We start from the raw sequence: 15,513 nt of genomic DNA on the forward strand, positions 1-15,513 counted from the left end.
ATAGATAGATAGATAGATAGATAGATAGATAGATAGATAGATAGATAGATAGATAGATAGATAGATAGATGTGTTACTTATTTACATATAAAAACAATTATACTTCAGGTTCACCACTGCTTATGATGTTACAACAAAATTGAGAAGTAAAGACATATTTATTCATATGATAAATCAAAATATTCTACTTCAAAGCAGCTTATGAAAATGTTATTAGCCGGATTTATCCTGGTTACATTTACCAATATGCTCCCAGGCAGAATGTGAAGCATATTATTAAAAAAGGGCTGGTACCACCTGTCAGGATAAGGATTACTCAAGATCCCAAACAGAAACACTGCTTATAAACAGTAACTTTCCCAATGCCTCCAGCACAGGGGAAATCCTCATTTTATGGTTCCGTGTTGACATATAAAACAATAATATACTACTGAAACCTACAGCAGTAAATGCCACCAATGTACAGTAACACATTGTAAAAAGCACACACACATTCCAGCATCTATAGACCCTGCTCATGGGGAGAACTGGTCTGGAAAATCTTTTACCTGATGGAAGCTGTAATATGTGCGTTTTAATCTGTTCTTTGATACCAGCATAGAAACCTTGTGAACTGTACAGCACAGAGTGGGCCTACAGTATCTGCACTGTGATGTGATCTCAACATATCCTTCTCTGAATGGAACCAGATTAACCCATTTCATTTCTGAGAACTCAGTCCTGAGCACTCTAGAGATGTACAGGCTTCTGATAGACAAAGGATAGATAGATGATACATGATAGATAGATAGATAGATAGATAGATAGATAGATAGATAGATAGATAGATAGATAGATAGATAGAATAGTTCAGGGGTCCTCAAACTATTTTGCTCTGGGACCCCAGTTTATAGTTTATTATTATTATTATTATTTAAGGATTCTAAAACTATTTATTCAATGGAAATGTAAAGATTTACAGCACAGAACAATTTTGTATCCACTTTCTACATATTCAATAAGCACAGGAATATTATAAGCAAGCACCTACAGCTGATGTAGTGCACAATCGCATCATATATAAGTAAAATGAATAAAAGTAAAGACTACTAGTTGCCTTTTTTGGGCTGCCAATCCAAAGCGGGGCATCTGCGTACCTTGATCTTGCATACACCACCCACAGCGCTTGTGACATGCAGCTAAAGAGTAGGAGGGTGGATTGCCTTACATCAGGGTGTCTATGCAGGTATTTCTAGTAGAACAGTATAAGGGAGGTGCCATCTGGATAGCGACAGTCCTGCCTTCTTGTCCTTGCACCTGGGGTGGCAGCACCTTACACTCCTCAGGGGCTGGCTGGTAACTTTCAGCCTGGGTGGCAACACAAGCAAGTGGCCCACCACCATCGCCATCGTTTCACCACCCTACCCTCTCCCTTCTCCCCTCTAGTATGCAGCAAGGATTAAACAATCATTCCCCCACACACACCAGAAACGGGGACAGTGCATGCCGAAGGCGCGTTGCAAAAATTTACACTGTAATGCCCATTACACATAATGCCACACACAGTAATACCCATTAAACATAATTCCACACACCGTAATGCCCATTAAACATAATGCGACACACTGTAATGCCCATCAAACATAATGCCACACCTTAATGCCCATTACACATGCCATATCGTAATGCCCATTACACATAGTGCCAACACCGTAATGCCCATTAAACATAATGCCACACACCGTAATGCCCATTACACATAATGCAAAGAACGTAATACCCAATAAACATAATGCCACACACCATAATGCAAACTACACATAATGCCACACACCGTAATGCCCATTACACATAATGCCAACACCGTAATGCCCATTACACATGACACCAACAACGTAATGCCCAATAAACATAATACCAGATACCGTAATGACCATTACACATAATGCCAACACTATAATGCCCTTTACACATAATGCCACACACCATAATGCCCATTACACATAATGTCAACACAGTAATGCCCATTACACATAATGCCACACACTGTAATGCCCATTACACATAATACCACACACCGTAATGCCCATTACAGATAATGCCATACACCGTAATGCCCATTACACATAATGCCAAAACCATAATGCCCATTACACATAACGCCAACAACGTGATGCCCAATAAACATAATGCCACACACCGTAATGGCATTTACACATAAAGCCAACACCGTAATGCCCATTAAACATAATAATGCCTATTACATATTATACCACATAACTGCTGCTTACCTACATGCTCACTGTCAGAGGTATATTGCTCATTGCCAGGGGTTACCTGCTTATTGCCAGGGTTTTCATTCTTGTTGCCATGGGGGATTTACATGTTCATTGCCAAGGGAGACGTTGAATGCTCATTGCTAGGGGAAATTACATGCTTGTTGCTATGGAGTGCTACATGCTCATTGCTGGAGGTAGGGGCATGTAGAACTCCATAGAGGGAGTGCTTGATGCCAGGGGGAGTGATATATTTTTTGGCATGGAGGACTCAGGGTACATACTTCTGCACTGACAGACACTAGAGGTATGGCAGTACCTCTAGTGTCTGTCTCCTCCAAGGTGGCGGTTATTTTTGGAGGGGCCGTCGCCTTAGAGTAGGCTGTCTGTGGCGGGACCCGGAGGCGGTGGCAGTGGAGGCTGCGGCAGCAGGGGTGTGCAAGATGCACACAGCCGGCCCAGCCTCAAGCAGGGCAATGCTCAGTTTTATAGGCTTCCCCATTCCCCTGGAAACAGACGGGCCGATACCTGCTGGGGGCGGGCAGTTGACGTCACATGGCATCAGCGCCTGCCCCCCCCTTCGGCAGACTCTGGCAGAAATAAAAGTCTGTTCAGACTGACTTTTATTTCTGAAGGGGAGAGAAATCAATCAATGGTCAGCGACCATCGAATGATTTCTCTCTCCTTCTGCAGCATGCGAGGGGATGTGCTCTCGGACATATTCCCTCCCAGGTTGCCGAGGGTATTCAGAGTGCGGGGGGGGGGGGCATTCGGATGGGTGGCGTTTCAGCATTCGGTGAGCAGAAAATTTTGCTGTTTACCAAGCCAACCTGAATTATGCCCCTAGCGTGTATGGGGCTTTTTACTCCATGGAACCTGTCCCTTGCATTTGGTATTATGGGTCGTATCCTATCACAATTGATTGCGGACTGCGAGTAATAGTTTTGCCTGGGACCGATAAGCCGGCGTGTCCTGCAGTTTATCAGGGATTTTGTTTCTCCTGCCTCACTGAACATATGGCAGTAGCAGGTGAAAACACACGGGTGAAAACTCCCAAATTTTTATTGAGGGTAAATGGATATCCCTTTTGTCTCTTTCAGAAGCTACCAGACACAAATATATACACGTGGTAAACATTTGTTGCAAAAGGATGTTGCTTCCAACACAGTAGCACTTATACTGCAACATTTATACACACAATACCATTTTCTGTACAGATCTGTGTTATGTCTACAGCTTGTAAAGAAAGCACCTGTGCTTCTAGCACTTCAGTGTAAAAGTATCAAAAGCTACAGCAGCCAATTGCACATTTCCTTTGATTGGCTGCTAAAAAGTGAATGCACAAATACACATTTGCATCTTATTAGTAGATAAATCACCAAAGCAAAATGTGGATTAGCACCACATGGGCCCTGGAAAATATACTAGTTCGGGATCCCTCTATTTGCCAAAAAAGAAAAAAGTTAGACTAATATGTGTCCCCCGCTGCCCACTGTGCCCGAGGCAGATGCCATGTCTGCCTAATGAACAATCCATCCAACTAAGCTCTAAAGTAGGGGTGGCAAAACTGGTCCTTAAGATCTACCATCGGTCCATGTTTCCCAAATCACGGTGCACCTAGCTGGTGCGCAGGTGTAGTCATTACTAACTGTCACATTTCCCAGATCACCTAGCTGGTGCACAGCTGTAGTCATTACTAACTGTCACATTTCCCAGATCACCTAGCTGGTGCACAGCTGTAGTCATTACTGTCACATTTCCCAGATCACCTAGCTGGTGCACAGCTGTAGTCATTACTGTCACATGACCCAAATCACCTAGCTGGTGCACAGCTGTAGTCATTACTAACTGTCACATTTCCCAGATCACCTAGCTGGTGCACAGCTGTAGTCATTACTAACTGTCACATTTCCCAGATCACCTAGCTGGTGCACAGCTGTAGTCATTACTGTCACATTTCCCAGATCACCTAGCTGGTGCACAGCTGTAGTCATTACTGTCACATGACCCAAATCACCTAGCTGGTGCACAGCTGTAGTCATTACTAACTGTCACATTTCCCAGATCACCTAGCTGGTGCACAGCTGTAGTCATTACTAACTGTCACATTTCCCAGATCACCTAGCTGGTGCACAGCTGTAGTCATTACTGTCACATTTCCCAGATCACCTAGCTGGTGCACAGCTGTAGTCATTACTGTCACATGAACCAAATCACCTAGCTGGTGCACAGGTGTAGTCATTACTAACTGTCACATTTCCCAGATCACCTAGCTGGTGCACAACTGCAGTCATTACTAGCTGTCACATGACCCAAATCACCTAGATGGTGCACAGGTGAAGTCATTACTAACTGTCACATTTCCCAGATCACCTAGGTGGTGCACAGCTGTAGTCATTACTAACTGTCACATTTCCCAGATCACCTAGCTGGTGCACAGCTGTAGTCATTACTGTCACATTTCCCAGATCACCTAGCTGGTGCACAGCAGTAGTCATTACTGTCACATGACCCAAATCACCTAGCTGGTGCACAGGTGTAGTCATTACTAACTGTCACATTTCCCAGATCACCTAACTGATGCACAACTGCAGTCATTACTAGCTGTCACATGACCCAAATCACCTAGATGGTGCACAGGTGTAGTCATTACTAACTGTCACATTTCCCAGATCACCTAGCTGGTGCACAGCTGTAGTCATTACTAACTGTCACATGACACATATCACCTAGCTGGTGCACAGCTGTAGTCATTTCTAACTGTCACATGACACAAATCACCTAGCTTGTGCACAGCTGTAGTCATTACTAACTGTCACATTTCCAACCTGCTGCATTCATTCCTACTATAGATCCACAGGTTGCCTGATATACATGAACTGTTGGTAGATCTCGAGGACAGGTTTGGCCACCCCTGCTGTAAAGAGTGGGCTTATTGATTCAGAGTTATATCTAAACATGGACGCATGAGAGGAAATATGATATATTAATGCACACTCTCAGCCAATGCAATGTAAATCATTTATGAAAGCCTAAATTATGTTGCCAGATCCCACCAAAATATGTGTGTGTTATAGAAGATTGACAGTGTCTAAGTAGATAGTCATTAGACTTGCTTTGATAGCCACTTTTTGGACAATACTGCTATTCATAATCATATAATGTACTTTCACTTTGAGTTGTGACAGTTTTTACTTTCACTTTGCGCTGTGACAGTTTTTAGCTCTCCAACCCACCCTCAGTCCTATCTGCTCCTAACTACAATTTGTCATCACAACTCCCTCTCTTTATATCCAGCAAGTTTGAAACAGACCAGTGTCCCTGCAAAAATAGCTTTCTCTTTCTATTATTATTTATTATTTATTTATTAACAGTTTCTTATATAGCGCATACAAATTCCGCAGCGCTTTACAGAGCATAGTTATGAGCAAACACCAAACAAAATTACATTACAAGACAGTTTAGGACAAGTACATGGTTAATACAGATAGTTGCATCAGGGGACAGGACACTGAAGCAATTATCATGGTGGCAGTGGTTTATATATTCTAAGAAAGGCACATGAGGAGAGAGGGCCCTGCCCGTGAGAGCTTACATTCTATTATGACATCTTTTAGCACACAAAGGAGTAATTTGGTCTGTCGAGTGGGTTCTAGTGGTCACTGGCAATACTTCACCTCATAAAGGAGAGGGAAATTCATATAGATAGATAGATAGATAGATAGATAGATAGATAGATAGATAGATAGATAGTAAACCAAGCTAGAGTTGGAAAAACATGTAAGAACTCTAAACAAATGTGTTGACCATTGTGATGTCACCCTTACCATAGTGATGACACCCTTGCCATTGTGATGCCACCCTTAATGCATGTCAACTTTGTTGACTTTTTTTTTGTACTTGCCGACAATAAGGGGGTTGGACCTACTGAATGTTAACCTAAACACTGTCAACCTATTATCGGGATACCTGAAAAAACTTGCTGATGTCATGGTTTGGAGAATTGCTATTTTGCATAGACCAAAATGTGAAGTGCAATGCTGCTTTTCTCCCCTGCATTATTATGCTTGCTACAACACACTACTACTATAACTGACCTGCCCTAGTCTGGAAATACTACAGTGCAATACCCAGACATGCATTCATAAAAATAATAACCCTTCCAGGCCCATGTATATCAATATAGAAAATGAACTTAAAACAGCTGTCACTTGTCTCTAGCTCTTCTATTTGCTTAATATTAACATAAACTTTAAGAACGCTTTTCTGTTCAGTCACTAAACTTGTGATGTGCACTATGCAAATAGGTCAATATTCTCTGCCTAGAGGTTGTGCAGTGATCTGTGAGTACGGAGACCTCTTCCAGCTAACCATACATTATACTCCAACTACGCCTGCTGCAGAGAACATGTTCCCAACGGGATTCTGGTCATTAGTGCTCTCTGTTCATGTAACAGAATAATAATGAGGGTCAAACACATAGAAAAGGAAGATAAAATTCAACAAATTGAATTTTGAGAGTTACAGATCTTCCGCACATGTGTGTGTGTGCGCCATGAATCTTTTTCCTTTGTTCCAATTAGGGGTTAGAGGTTGTGATATGTTATTGGACCAGGATGAATGGCAAACACAGGCAAACATCCATCTGAGTCCTGCAGATAAATTGGTGGCCTGATTATACGGAAGTCATGTTTGAGCTTGGACAACGTGGATCATGATAATAGCAGTTGACGTAACAAGAACACTGCGTTAGTATAGTGTGGTGACAACGCCAGCCAAATACCTGTTGGTTTTGTTAATAAATGCTAAAACTTAAACTAAAAATGCTAAAAGTTAAAAATAATCTAAAAGAAAATGGTATAGCACTGCGAGAATTATACTAGAATGCAAAGGAAGAAAAGCTAGGTACTACCATTTTAAACCTAAAAAGAGGGGAAACTCTTTGCCTATTTAAAAAAAAAAACACCTGAGAGTGTGTTGTAACAATGTGTGTATCTGTGTGTGTGTCCACATACACAGCCAAGACAGACAGGTAGTCAATTACATATCCAATGTTTCAGTCTCACTTCATGGAGCCCTTATTCAATAAATAAAAGTCTCAAAACAGGTAGTCAATTGCAGGTATGTACTGTGACTGACTACTTGTTTTTGGCAGTGTAACCATCCCGTGAGTACACCACGCTATCTTCATGTGTGTATGGCCCTTATTCAGATCTGATCGCAGTACAAATTTGTTCTCAAAATGGACAAAACCATGTGCACTGCAGGTGGGGCAGATGTAACATGTGCAGAGATAGTTAAATTTGGGTGGGGTGTGTTGAAACTGAAATCTAAATTGCAGTGTATAAATAATGCAGCTAGTATTTACCCTGCACAGAAACAAAATAACTCACACAAATCTAACGCTCTCTATACATGTTACATCTACCCCACCTGCAGTGCACATGGTTTTGCCCATTTAAGAACAAATTTGTACTGCGATCAGATCTGATTAAGGGCCAATGTGCGTGTGTGTGCATATATATATATATATATATATATATATATATATATATATATATATATATATATATATATATATATACACACACACACATTATACACATATTTATAAACACAACATTGTCTCTAGAACAATGGTACATTAGTGAGTGTGTATTAATGTGTGTTTGTGTGTTAGAGAGGCAAAGTCAGGCAACATGGAATACAAGCTTAAATTGCAGATGGTGTATTCTTTTACAAATATTTGCGCATCTGTCTGTGATATACAGTTTTGTAAATGGAAACGATTTTCCTGACCTCTCATATTGTGGTCAATAAGATGTATCACTTACTTAGTCTAATTACACTAATGGCAGTAGGTATCAGCTTCCACCAGTACAGTGCAGGTCAGGGCCCTCCCCAATGTGCGTGTGTGTGCATGTGCCTATTCATTTAGCTGGCATAACTGCCTATGCTGCAATATGGAAGGAAGTGCTAGTATACACTCACTACATCATGTTGGCACTCACCCATATACCAATTACATACACTAGGCTGGGCCACATTATACTGCAGTAAATACTGGATCGTCTTTGATATTGATGTAGGTAACAATTCCACTGATACATTATTGTGCAAAACCTTCTACACCTACTGATAAATGAGTCAGACTTGTTACACAGTAGCTGTTAATTATCGAACAACAAAGTTACATACACAACCTTTTACAAAGTTGCAGAAAACTTTGTCTGGCTTTTTCTGTTCATTTCTCTACAAGCAAACCAATGGAATAGGATGGTATAGAACTAGTTACTCGATATAAGCATTGTTGATTAACAGCAGTGCAGTTTCTTAGGACAAAGTCAAAAACTTCATAAGAAACCTCTGCAGAAACATGAGTTATTGGGGTGTATTCAATGCTTTCTGCGAGCTGAGACAGGGAGCAGGGCTGCCGGCTCGCTGTCACAGCTCGTAGGGTCAGTATTCAACTGACCCCCTGCACACGCCATCCCCCCTTCCGTAGGTTTCTGGAGCGAGGGGGAAATTGCGTGCACGACCGCTAAAACAGGGAGACTCGTGGATAAATGCAGCATTATCCACAAGCCTCTCTGTTTGGGGGAATCCTCGCTGTCCTCCAAGGGCGAGGATTCCCCTGGAACATTGAATACGGTGAGTGGCCAGCGCGGGGGTTAAACGGCGAGGAACGCTTGTTTTCGGATACCCCCGCCACTTAACCCCCTCGTCAGCTGCATTGACTACACCCCATAGCTGTGTCCTGAAAATATATCTATCTATCTATCTATAGCTGGCCATACGTCAGAACGACCTGCATACGACCAGGTCGTAAGAGCGATCGTACGAGCCATCGTATGTACTTTCAGAGCACATATGTTCCGCTTACGACCGCAAGCCATCCTGACTGATCATATGTGCAGCACATATTATCAGTGGATCAACCTCTCAACCCGTGAGACCATGCATCGTAGTGATTTACGTCACAATGTGCACACAATCGATCACATTCGTACGTTCAGTCCTCAGATCGTTCAGGTGTATGGCCAGCACATATTTCTATTGTATATATAAAAAAGAATACAGGTAATGTCAACATGAGATTTGGTTAGTATTGGGTTAATCTCGATACGATGTTTTTGCACTATATACTGTACAATATTTAGGAGTTAAATGTAAGGCTTATACTTATGCTGGGTACACACTTGGCGATTCCAGCGCATACACACTGAGCAATAAGCAATATCATTAACAATATCAGTCAAGGACGTCACCAGGTCCCCCGCTCCGTACATGCAGCTGCTGATAATATTGTCAGATTGAGCCACATGTACAGACAATGGAGGGGTCATTCATGATATTCAGCATACACACTGGCCGATGTTCGCGATATATCGTTAACGATTTTGCTATGGCGCATATATCCATAATGATCTATTGCTTGGTGTGTACCCAGCATTACGCTGATTATAATTGAATGGATGGTGTTTGTAAAACATATCCCTGTAAATATGCATCTACAGTATATACCTGTTCTGCCCTGCGCTGCCTGACTTACCATCAGACAAGATCATGGATCAGTGAGGGTATGTCACTGACACAGTCCTGGCTACTGTTGTGCCTCATTGCTACAGCAGACAAATGCCGCATACCAAATGTGTCTCAGTCTGCCTGTTGCCAGATACAAAACAAATGTCTAGCCCAGAAGCAACTACTGGGGGGTGAAAGAGCAGACTTCAGGAACAATATTACAAAAAAATCATTCTGCCAAGAAAAACATAGCACCAGACAGATAATCCTATGCATTGCTACAGAGATTGTTGCAGACTCCCAAGTTCATAAGTGTGTCACAAAAGAAATTTCAAAAATAACAGAATGTTAGGCTATGGGTCAATCATTGCTTAAAGTTGATGAGCTTTAAATGGGCTTGCAACACTGAAGGGATGCTAGGTTCAGGCCTATATACCCACAAATAACTATCTGTTTCCTAACCCATATCACTAAAGTACAAACCAGTCATTGCATATGTACTCTCTATGATGTAACTGTATTCCAAAAGCATTGTGAGGTTACAGCATAATGACAAACTCTGCTAGATGTGATGTGATGTCACCAGCAGACACCTAGATCAAACCTTTCCATTAGTGGCATCAGACTGCAGAGCTATTGCCAGTCTTTGCAAGTCACCACTGTGTGACATCCTATTGGCTGGTGCACTGTTTCAGTTGTAGGGAAATGACAAGAGTTCAGTCTGTGAGCGGCACTAAACAAATGCTGCATTAACATGAGATAAATTCCCTTCACCTCTACATGATGCTACTGGAACACTCATCATCAGGCAACAAGGCAATGCACTTAGATTGGAACCACTTTGCAATGGTGTGTATATATATATATATATATATATATATATATATATATATATATATATATATATATATATATATATACACGCACACATTAATGCATTTTATGATACTGAGATACATGTTGCAGTAATACAAAGAGTGTGTGGACAATTGCATTGCACATTTGTATTTAGCTTACCTGTTTGCTGTACTTGTTATTGGTCTGACAACTGTACTCAGAACAATGATCTGATCCAATTGAGATGTTGTCCCCTGCGCCTACAAAAGTGTTGGCTGGTGGTAAATCTTGCACAGCCTGGTGCTTTTTCCCAGCAGTGGGGGACTGAGGGTGCAGCTGCACAGTAGGTAGTGGGGAACTAGATTTGTAATGCCTTGCTAGGTCAGGACTTCCGGGACCTCCATTCACAGTTCTGTATCTTCCCATGCTGGGGCTGTCTGACAGCTTTTCATTCACACTGTCATATCGCTGCCCATTTGGCTTTGAAGCCTCCACTGTCACTATGCTGCTATAAAGTGGCTGTTTAGATTTCTTGTTTTTCTTATCTTTTTTGGGCTTTTTAGACTTGTCATGCTGCTGGGGGGTGAAGAAGTCCTCATGGTCCTTCTTGCCAGCTTCATATCCGTTTTTACTCTTGGCCCTACAGTAGCGTGCCATGACCACCACCAAGATTATCAGTATAACAGTCATGATTCCAGCCACAACACCAATCACTATGCTCAGTCTCTGCTTGCTCATTTCATAGCTGGGGTCTCCAGCGATATCCTGGGTCAAAGGGGTGTGCAAACTTCTAGTGATTTGAGAGTCCACCACTGAGGCATTGGAGACAGTCTCATTGATAAAGACATGGACCATGGCTATGGTGGACTGGGAGGGTTGACCACTGTCATTGACTTGGACCACCAAGCGGTGCAGGCCATAGTGCTTGGAGGCCAGCTTGCCCACCAGGGACACCACTCCACTAGCTGGGTTGATTTCAAAGAGCTTAAAGGGGTTCCCCCCCACAATGCTGTAGTTCAAATCCGCATTGACACCTGAGTCGGTGTCAGTGGCCATTACGGTGGCCACCACTGTCCTGACACTGCTGGAAGGGGGGACCACCGCATAGGAGCTGTTGACCGGGCTGGTGACCACAGGGGCATTGTCATTCTCGTCCATCACAAAGAGGGAAACTGTGGCCGTGGCAGACCTAGGAGGTTCGCCCCCGTCCACCGCCTTGACTTTGAAGGTGTAGGAGGTCTGCTGCTCCATGTCAAAGGAGACCGTGGAGCAGATGGTGCCGGTGTTGTTCTCAATGGTAAATAGGCCGTTATCTTCTTCGATAAAGAGGCTCATCTCGGCGTTGCGACCCTTGTCCGCGTCCATGACCGTCACCATCCCCACGGGGCTGTTGGGCTGCAGGTTCTCCTTGACGTAGAAGTTGAAGACGTCCTGCATGAAGCGGGGATCATTGTCGTTCCTGTCCGCCACCTGCACCACCACCGTGGCCGTCCCTTGCAGCACCACGGGCAGCCCTTTATCCCGTGCCACCACCCGGAACTCGTACCTGTCGTTCTGCTCCCGGTCCAGCACCAGGTTGGCCGTGATGTCCCCGCTGTCCGGGTGGATGGAGAAGACCCCGGCCACCGACTGCTCCAGGGAGTAGGCGATCTCGGCGTTCTTACCGCTGTCGGCGTCGGTGGCGATGACGGTGGCCACCCGCTCTCCGGGCAGGTTGTTCTCCGGGAAGGCCACCTCCACCAGCGGCTGGCCGAAGATGGGGGGGTTGTCGTTGGTGTCGGCCACCTTGACCAGCAGGGAGTTGTTGCTGGACAGGCTGGGGCTGCCGGAGTCCACGGCCACGATGACCACGTTGTACTCCTGGACGTTCTCGTAGTCCAAGGGGGCCGAGGTGTGCAGGAAATACTTCCTCTTGTTCTGCTCGCCTTCCCCTTCGCTGGCCGGCTTCAGCTGGAAGGGCACATCGCCCACCACCGTGCAGGTCACCACCCCGTTCTCTCCCTGGTCCCGGTCGGACACTTGCACCAGGGCGATGGGGGTGTCCACCAGGACGTCCTCGGCCACCGTGGCCGCGCCGTCCTTCAGCGGGATGCGCCCGATCTTGCGGATGTCGATGGCCGGCACGTTGTCGTTCTCGTCCTTGATGTTCAGCACCACGGTGGCCTTGTCGCTCTTGGGCGGCTGGCCCCGGTCCCGGGCCATGACGGTGAACCGCAGCTGGTTGACCTCCTCCCGGTCGATGCGGTGCAGGACGCTCAGCCAGCCCGAGTTCTCGTCCAGGCGCAGCAGGCGGCGCACCGACTCGGTGGCGGCCCCGAACACGTACTCGATCTGCCCGTTCACCCCGACATCGTAGTCGGCGGCCCGCAGCTGGAGGATGGGGGTGCCGGGGCTGCTGTTCTCCGCCAGGTCGGCCTCGTACACGCTCTTCTCGAAGCGGGGGCTGTTGTCGTTGACGTCCGTGATGAGGACCCGCAGGATGGACTGCGAGGAGCGCGGCTGCTCCCCCCCGTCCCGCACTCGCAGGGTCAGCTCGTAGGAGTCCCGCAGCTCGCGGTCCAGCGCCCCCTTGACGATCAGCTGCGGCTGCTTCTCGCCGTCCGAGGTGTCGGCCACCTGCAGCTCGAACACGCTGCTCCGGGCGTCCGGCTCCATCCTGCGCTTGCCCCCTTCCCCGGGGCCGGTGCCCCGGCGCCCCCCGCCGGACACGTACAGGCTCTCCCCGGCGTCCTGGATCAGCTCGTATCGCTCGATGCCGTTGCGGCCAAAGTCGCGGTCGGTGGCGGTGGGCAGCAGGTAGAGGGTCCCCACCGGCCGGTTCTCCTCCACGGTCAGGGTGAGCACCGGGGACGGGAAGGTCGGGGTGTTGTCGTTGATGTCCAGGATGACCACCCGGCCCTCGAACAGCTCCACCCAGCTCTGCGAGGGTCCGATCACCGACACCTCGAAGTCGATGAAGCACTCGTTCTCGTCGAAGATCATCTGGCACTGCGGCAGCTTCTCGCGGTCGATGCGCCGCTCGCTGGTGCTCAGCTCGCCGGTCATGTTGTCGATCTTGAAGTACTCGGAGCCGGACTCCAGGCTGAAGGTCACATCGCCCGAGCCCGTGACGATGCCGATGTCCGCGGCCACGTTGCCGATCCGCAGGTCCGGCTGCCCTTCCTCCGCCAGGCGGTACTTCAGCACCTGCTTGGAGGATGCCAGCGCCAGGGACGCCCGCAGCAGGAGCAGCCACCAGACCCGCACAGTCCTCATGGTCTCCTGGACCTGGGTGAGCAGAGCTGCTTGGCAGGAACAAGAAGAAACCCCCTTTGGTGGGTTTTTTGGTTTTTTTTTTTGTTGTTGTTGACTTGTACGATCCAAGTGCAAAAGTTACCCTCTCATAGTTGCCCACCCCTCTTTCCAAGTATCCCTTGGTGCTGCTGCCCCTTCTCTTCCTCAGTCCATGCCACTCTGCCCAGGACAGGGGAGGGGGGGAGTCCACACAAGGGACTGTGAGCACTCAGGGCAACCCAAATCCAACAATTGTAATCACATAAGGGGAGTTGAGTGGGTTTAGCTGCTGCTGATGGTTCTGGTACTGCTGCTGATGGTTCTGGTGCTGCTGATGGTTCTGGTGCTGCTTATGATGGATGGTTCTGCTGTTGCTTATGATGGTCCTGCTGCTGCTGCTTATGGTTCTGGTCCTGCTGCTGCTGTTGGTGATGCTGCTGCTGGGTGGCTTCTGAAGCCTCCTTCTCCCACTCCACAATCCCAGCACTTCCCAGCACAGTTGGTTGTATTATTCCACGCCAAGAGAAGGATACTTGTAGGAAGGGGTCTCTTCCATTCAACAACCACAAAAAAAAAAAAAAAATAGTATATCGTCCCTTGATCCAGCGATAAAAAAAAGTTCTTAATAAGGGCAAATTATAAAAAAATAAATAAAAATAACCCAGAGCCCGAAGTTTTTAGTGGTGGCAGAGCCGCAGTCGGTGCCCTGCTACCTGCATTTGCTCTGCATGTGTTAGCAATATGTATCTGCAGCCCTGTGTGAACGATTCACAAATGATATTGCAGTCTCCCTCTCCCCCCCTCCTCCTCCTCCTCCCCTCGCTCTCCTCCCCCTTTCCTCCTCTCCCTCTTGTCCCAATGCAGGTAACCAGAGATGAACTTGATCCCGCAGTTCAAAGGGTGAGCGACAAGCCCGTCTCCTGTGCCATTATTGCTTTCATTAAAAAAAAAAAACGCTGGGAAGGGGATAGGATGGGAGCGGGGTCCCCACGTGTGAACGGAGGCAGCAGCAGCGAGAAGCCACATCCGCATGCGGATACAGCTAGAGCCGGGGAGACGCGTGCATCAGGATGGTGGATAGATAACACAGTGGAGAAGTCAGCAGCACACGCCGGCGATCAGTGTGGACGGAGAGGAGGGGGGGTCCCAGCAGCAGCAGCAGCAGGCAGGCTGCATCATTAGGATGGGATGGGAGCCCCCCTGCTCTCTCCTGCGAGATGAGATCGCTGCAAGTTTGTCCAAAAGTGCCTCCGAGCTGCGAGTCTCTCCCTGTCCTGACGCAGCAGCAGCTGATCTACACTCGCAGGGAAGGAGGACCAGACCATTCACTATACTATGCATCCCAGCCACACACTCTGCTGCTGCTGCTGCTGCCTGAGCTAGTGCAAATCTCCAATCAATCCATATTAAGGGGGGCTGACCCAGCTCCTGGGATTTCTGTGCTCCCCCTGGGCATCAAATTCCCTGTATGCCATGCACTCACATTGTTGGATAGATAATGATGTTTATTGCAATCCTAGCATTGCAGCATAAGACCCCAGACAAGCCTGCTAGCCCATTGCAACATTAACCATCAAACATGGTTCAGCTGTCAAGAGATCTCCGCTCTGTCTCGCTGACACAT

The 15,513-nt window shown here is 46.5% G+C and overlaps 1 protein-coding gene across 13 annotated transcripts in view; it reads right to left on the reverse strand.

The window, feature by feature from the left end:
• PCDH7 (protocadherin 7) overlaps nucleotides 1-14,692 on the reverse strand; it is a 656,577-nt gene extending 641,885 nt beyond the window's left edge. For all 13 annotated transcript variants that reach the window (XR_014460667.1, XM_083158609.1, XM_083158534.1 and 10 more), the window contains exon 1: nucleotides 10,797-14,692. Coding sequence is in view for 12 of the 13 variants with exons in the window: in XM_083158609.1 (XP_083014735.1) it covers nucleotides 10,797-13,871 (3,075 nt within the window). In the remaining variant the exon portion in view is untranslated. The remainder of the gene's footprint in view (nucleotides 1-10,796) is intronic.
• Nucleotides 14,693-15,513: the final 821 nt, after the last annotated feature.

This window comes from Crinia signifera, chromosome 1, assembly GCF_055691185.1.
Source record: "Crinia signifera chromosome 1, ASM5569118v1, whole genome shotgun sequence".
In the NCBI taxonomy this organism is placed as follows: Eukaryota; Metazoa; Chordata; class Amphibia; order Anura; family Myobatrachidae; genus Crinia; species Crinia signifera.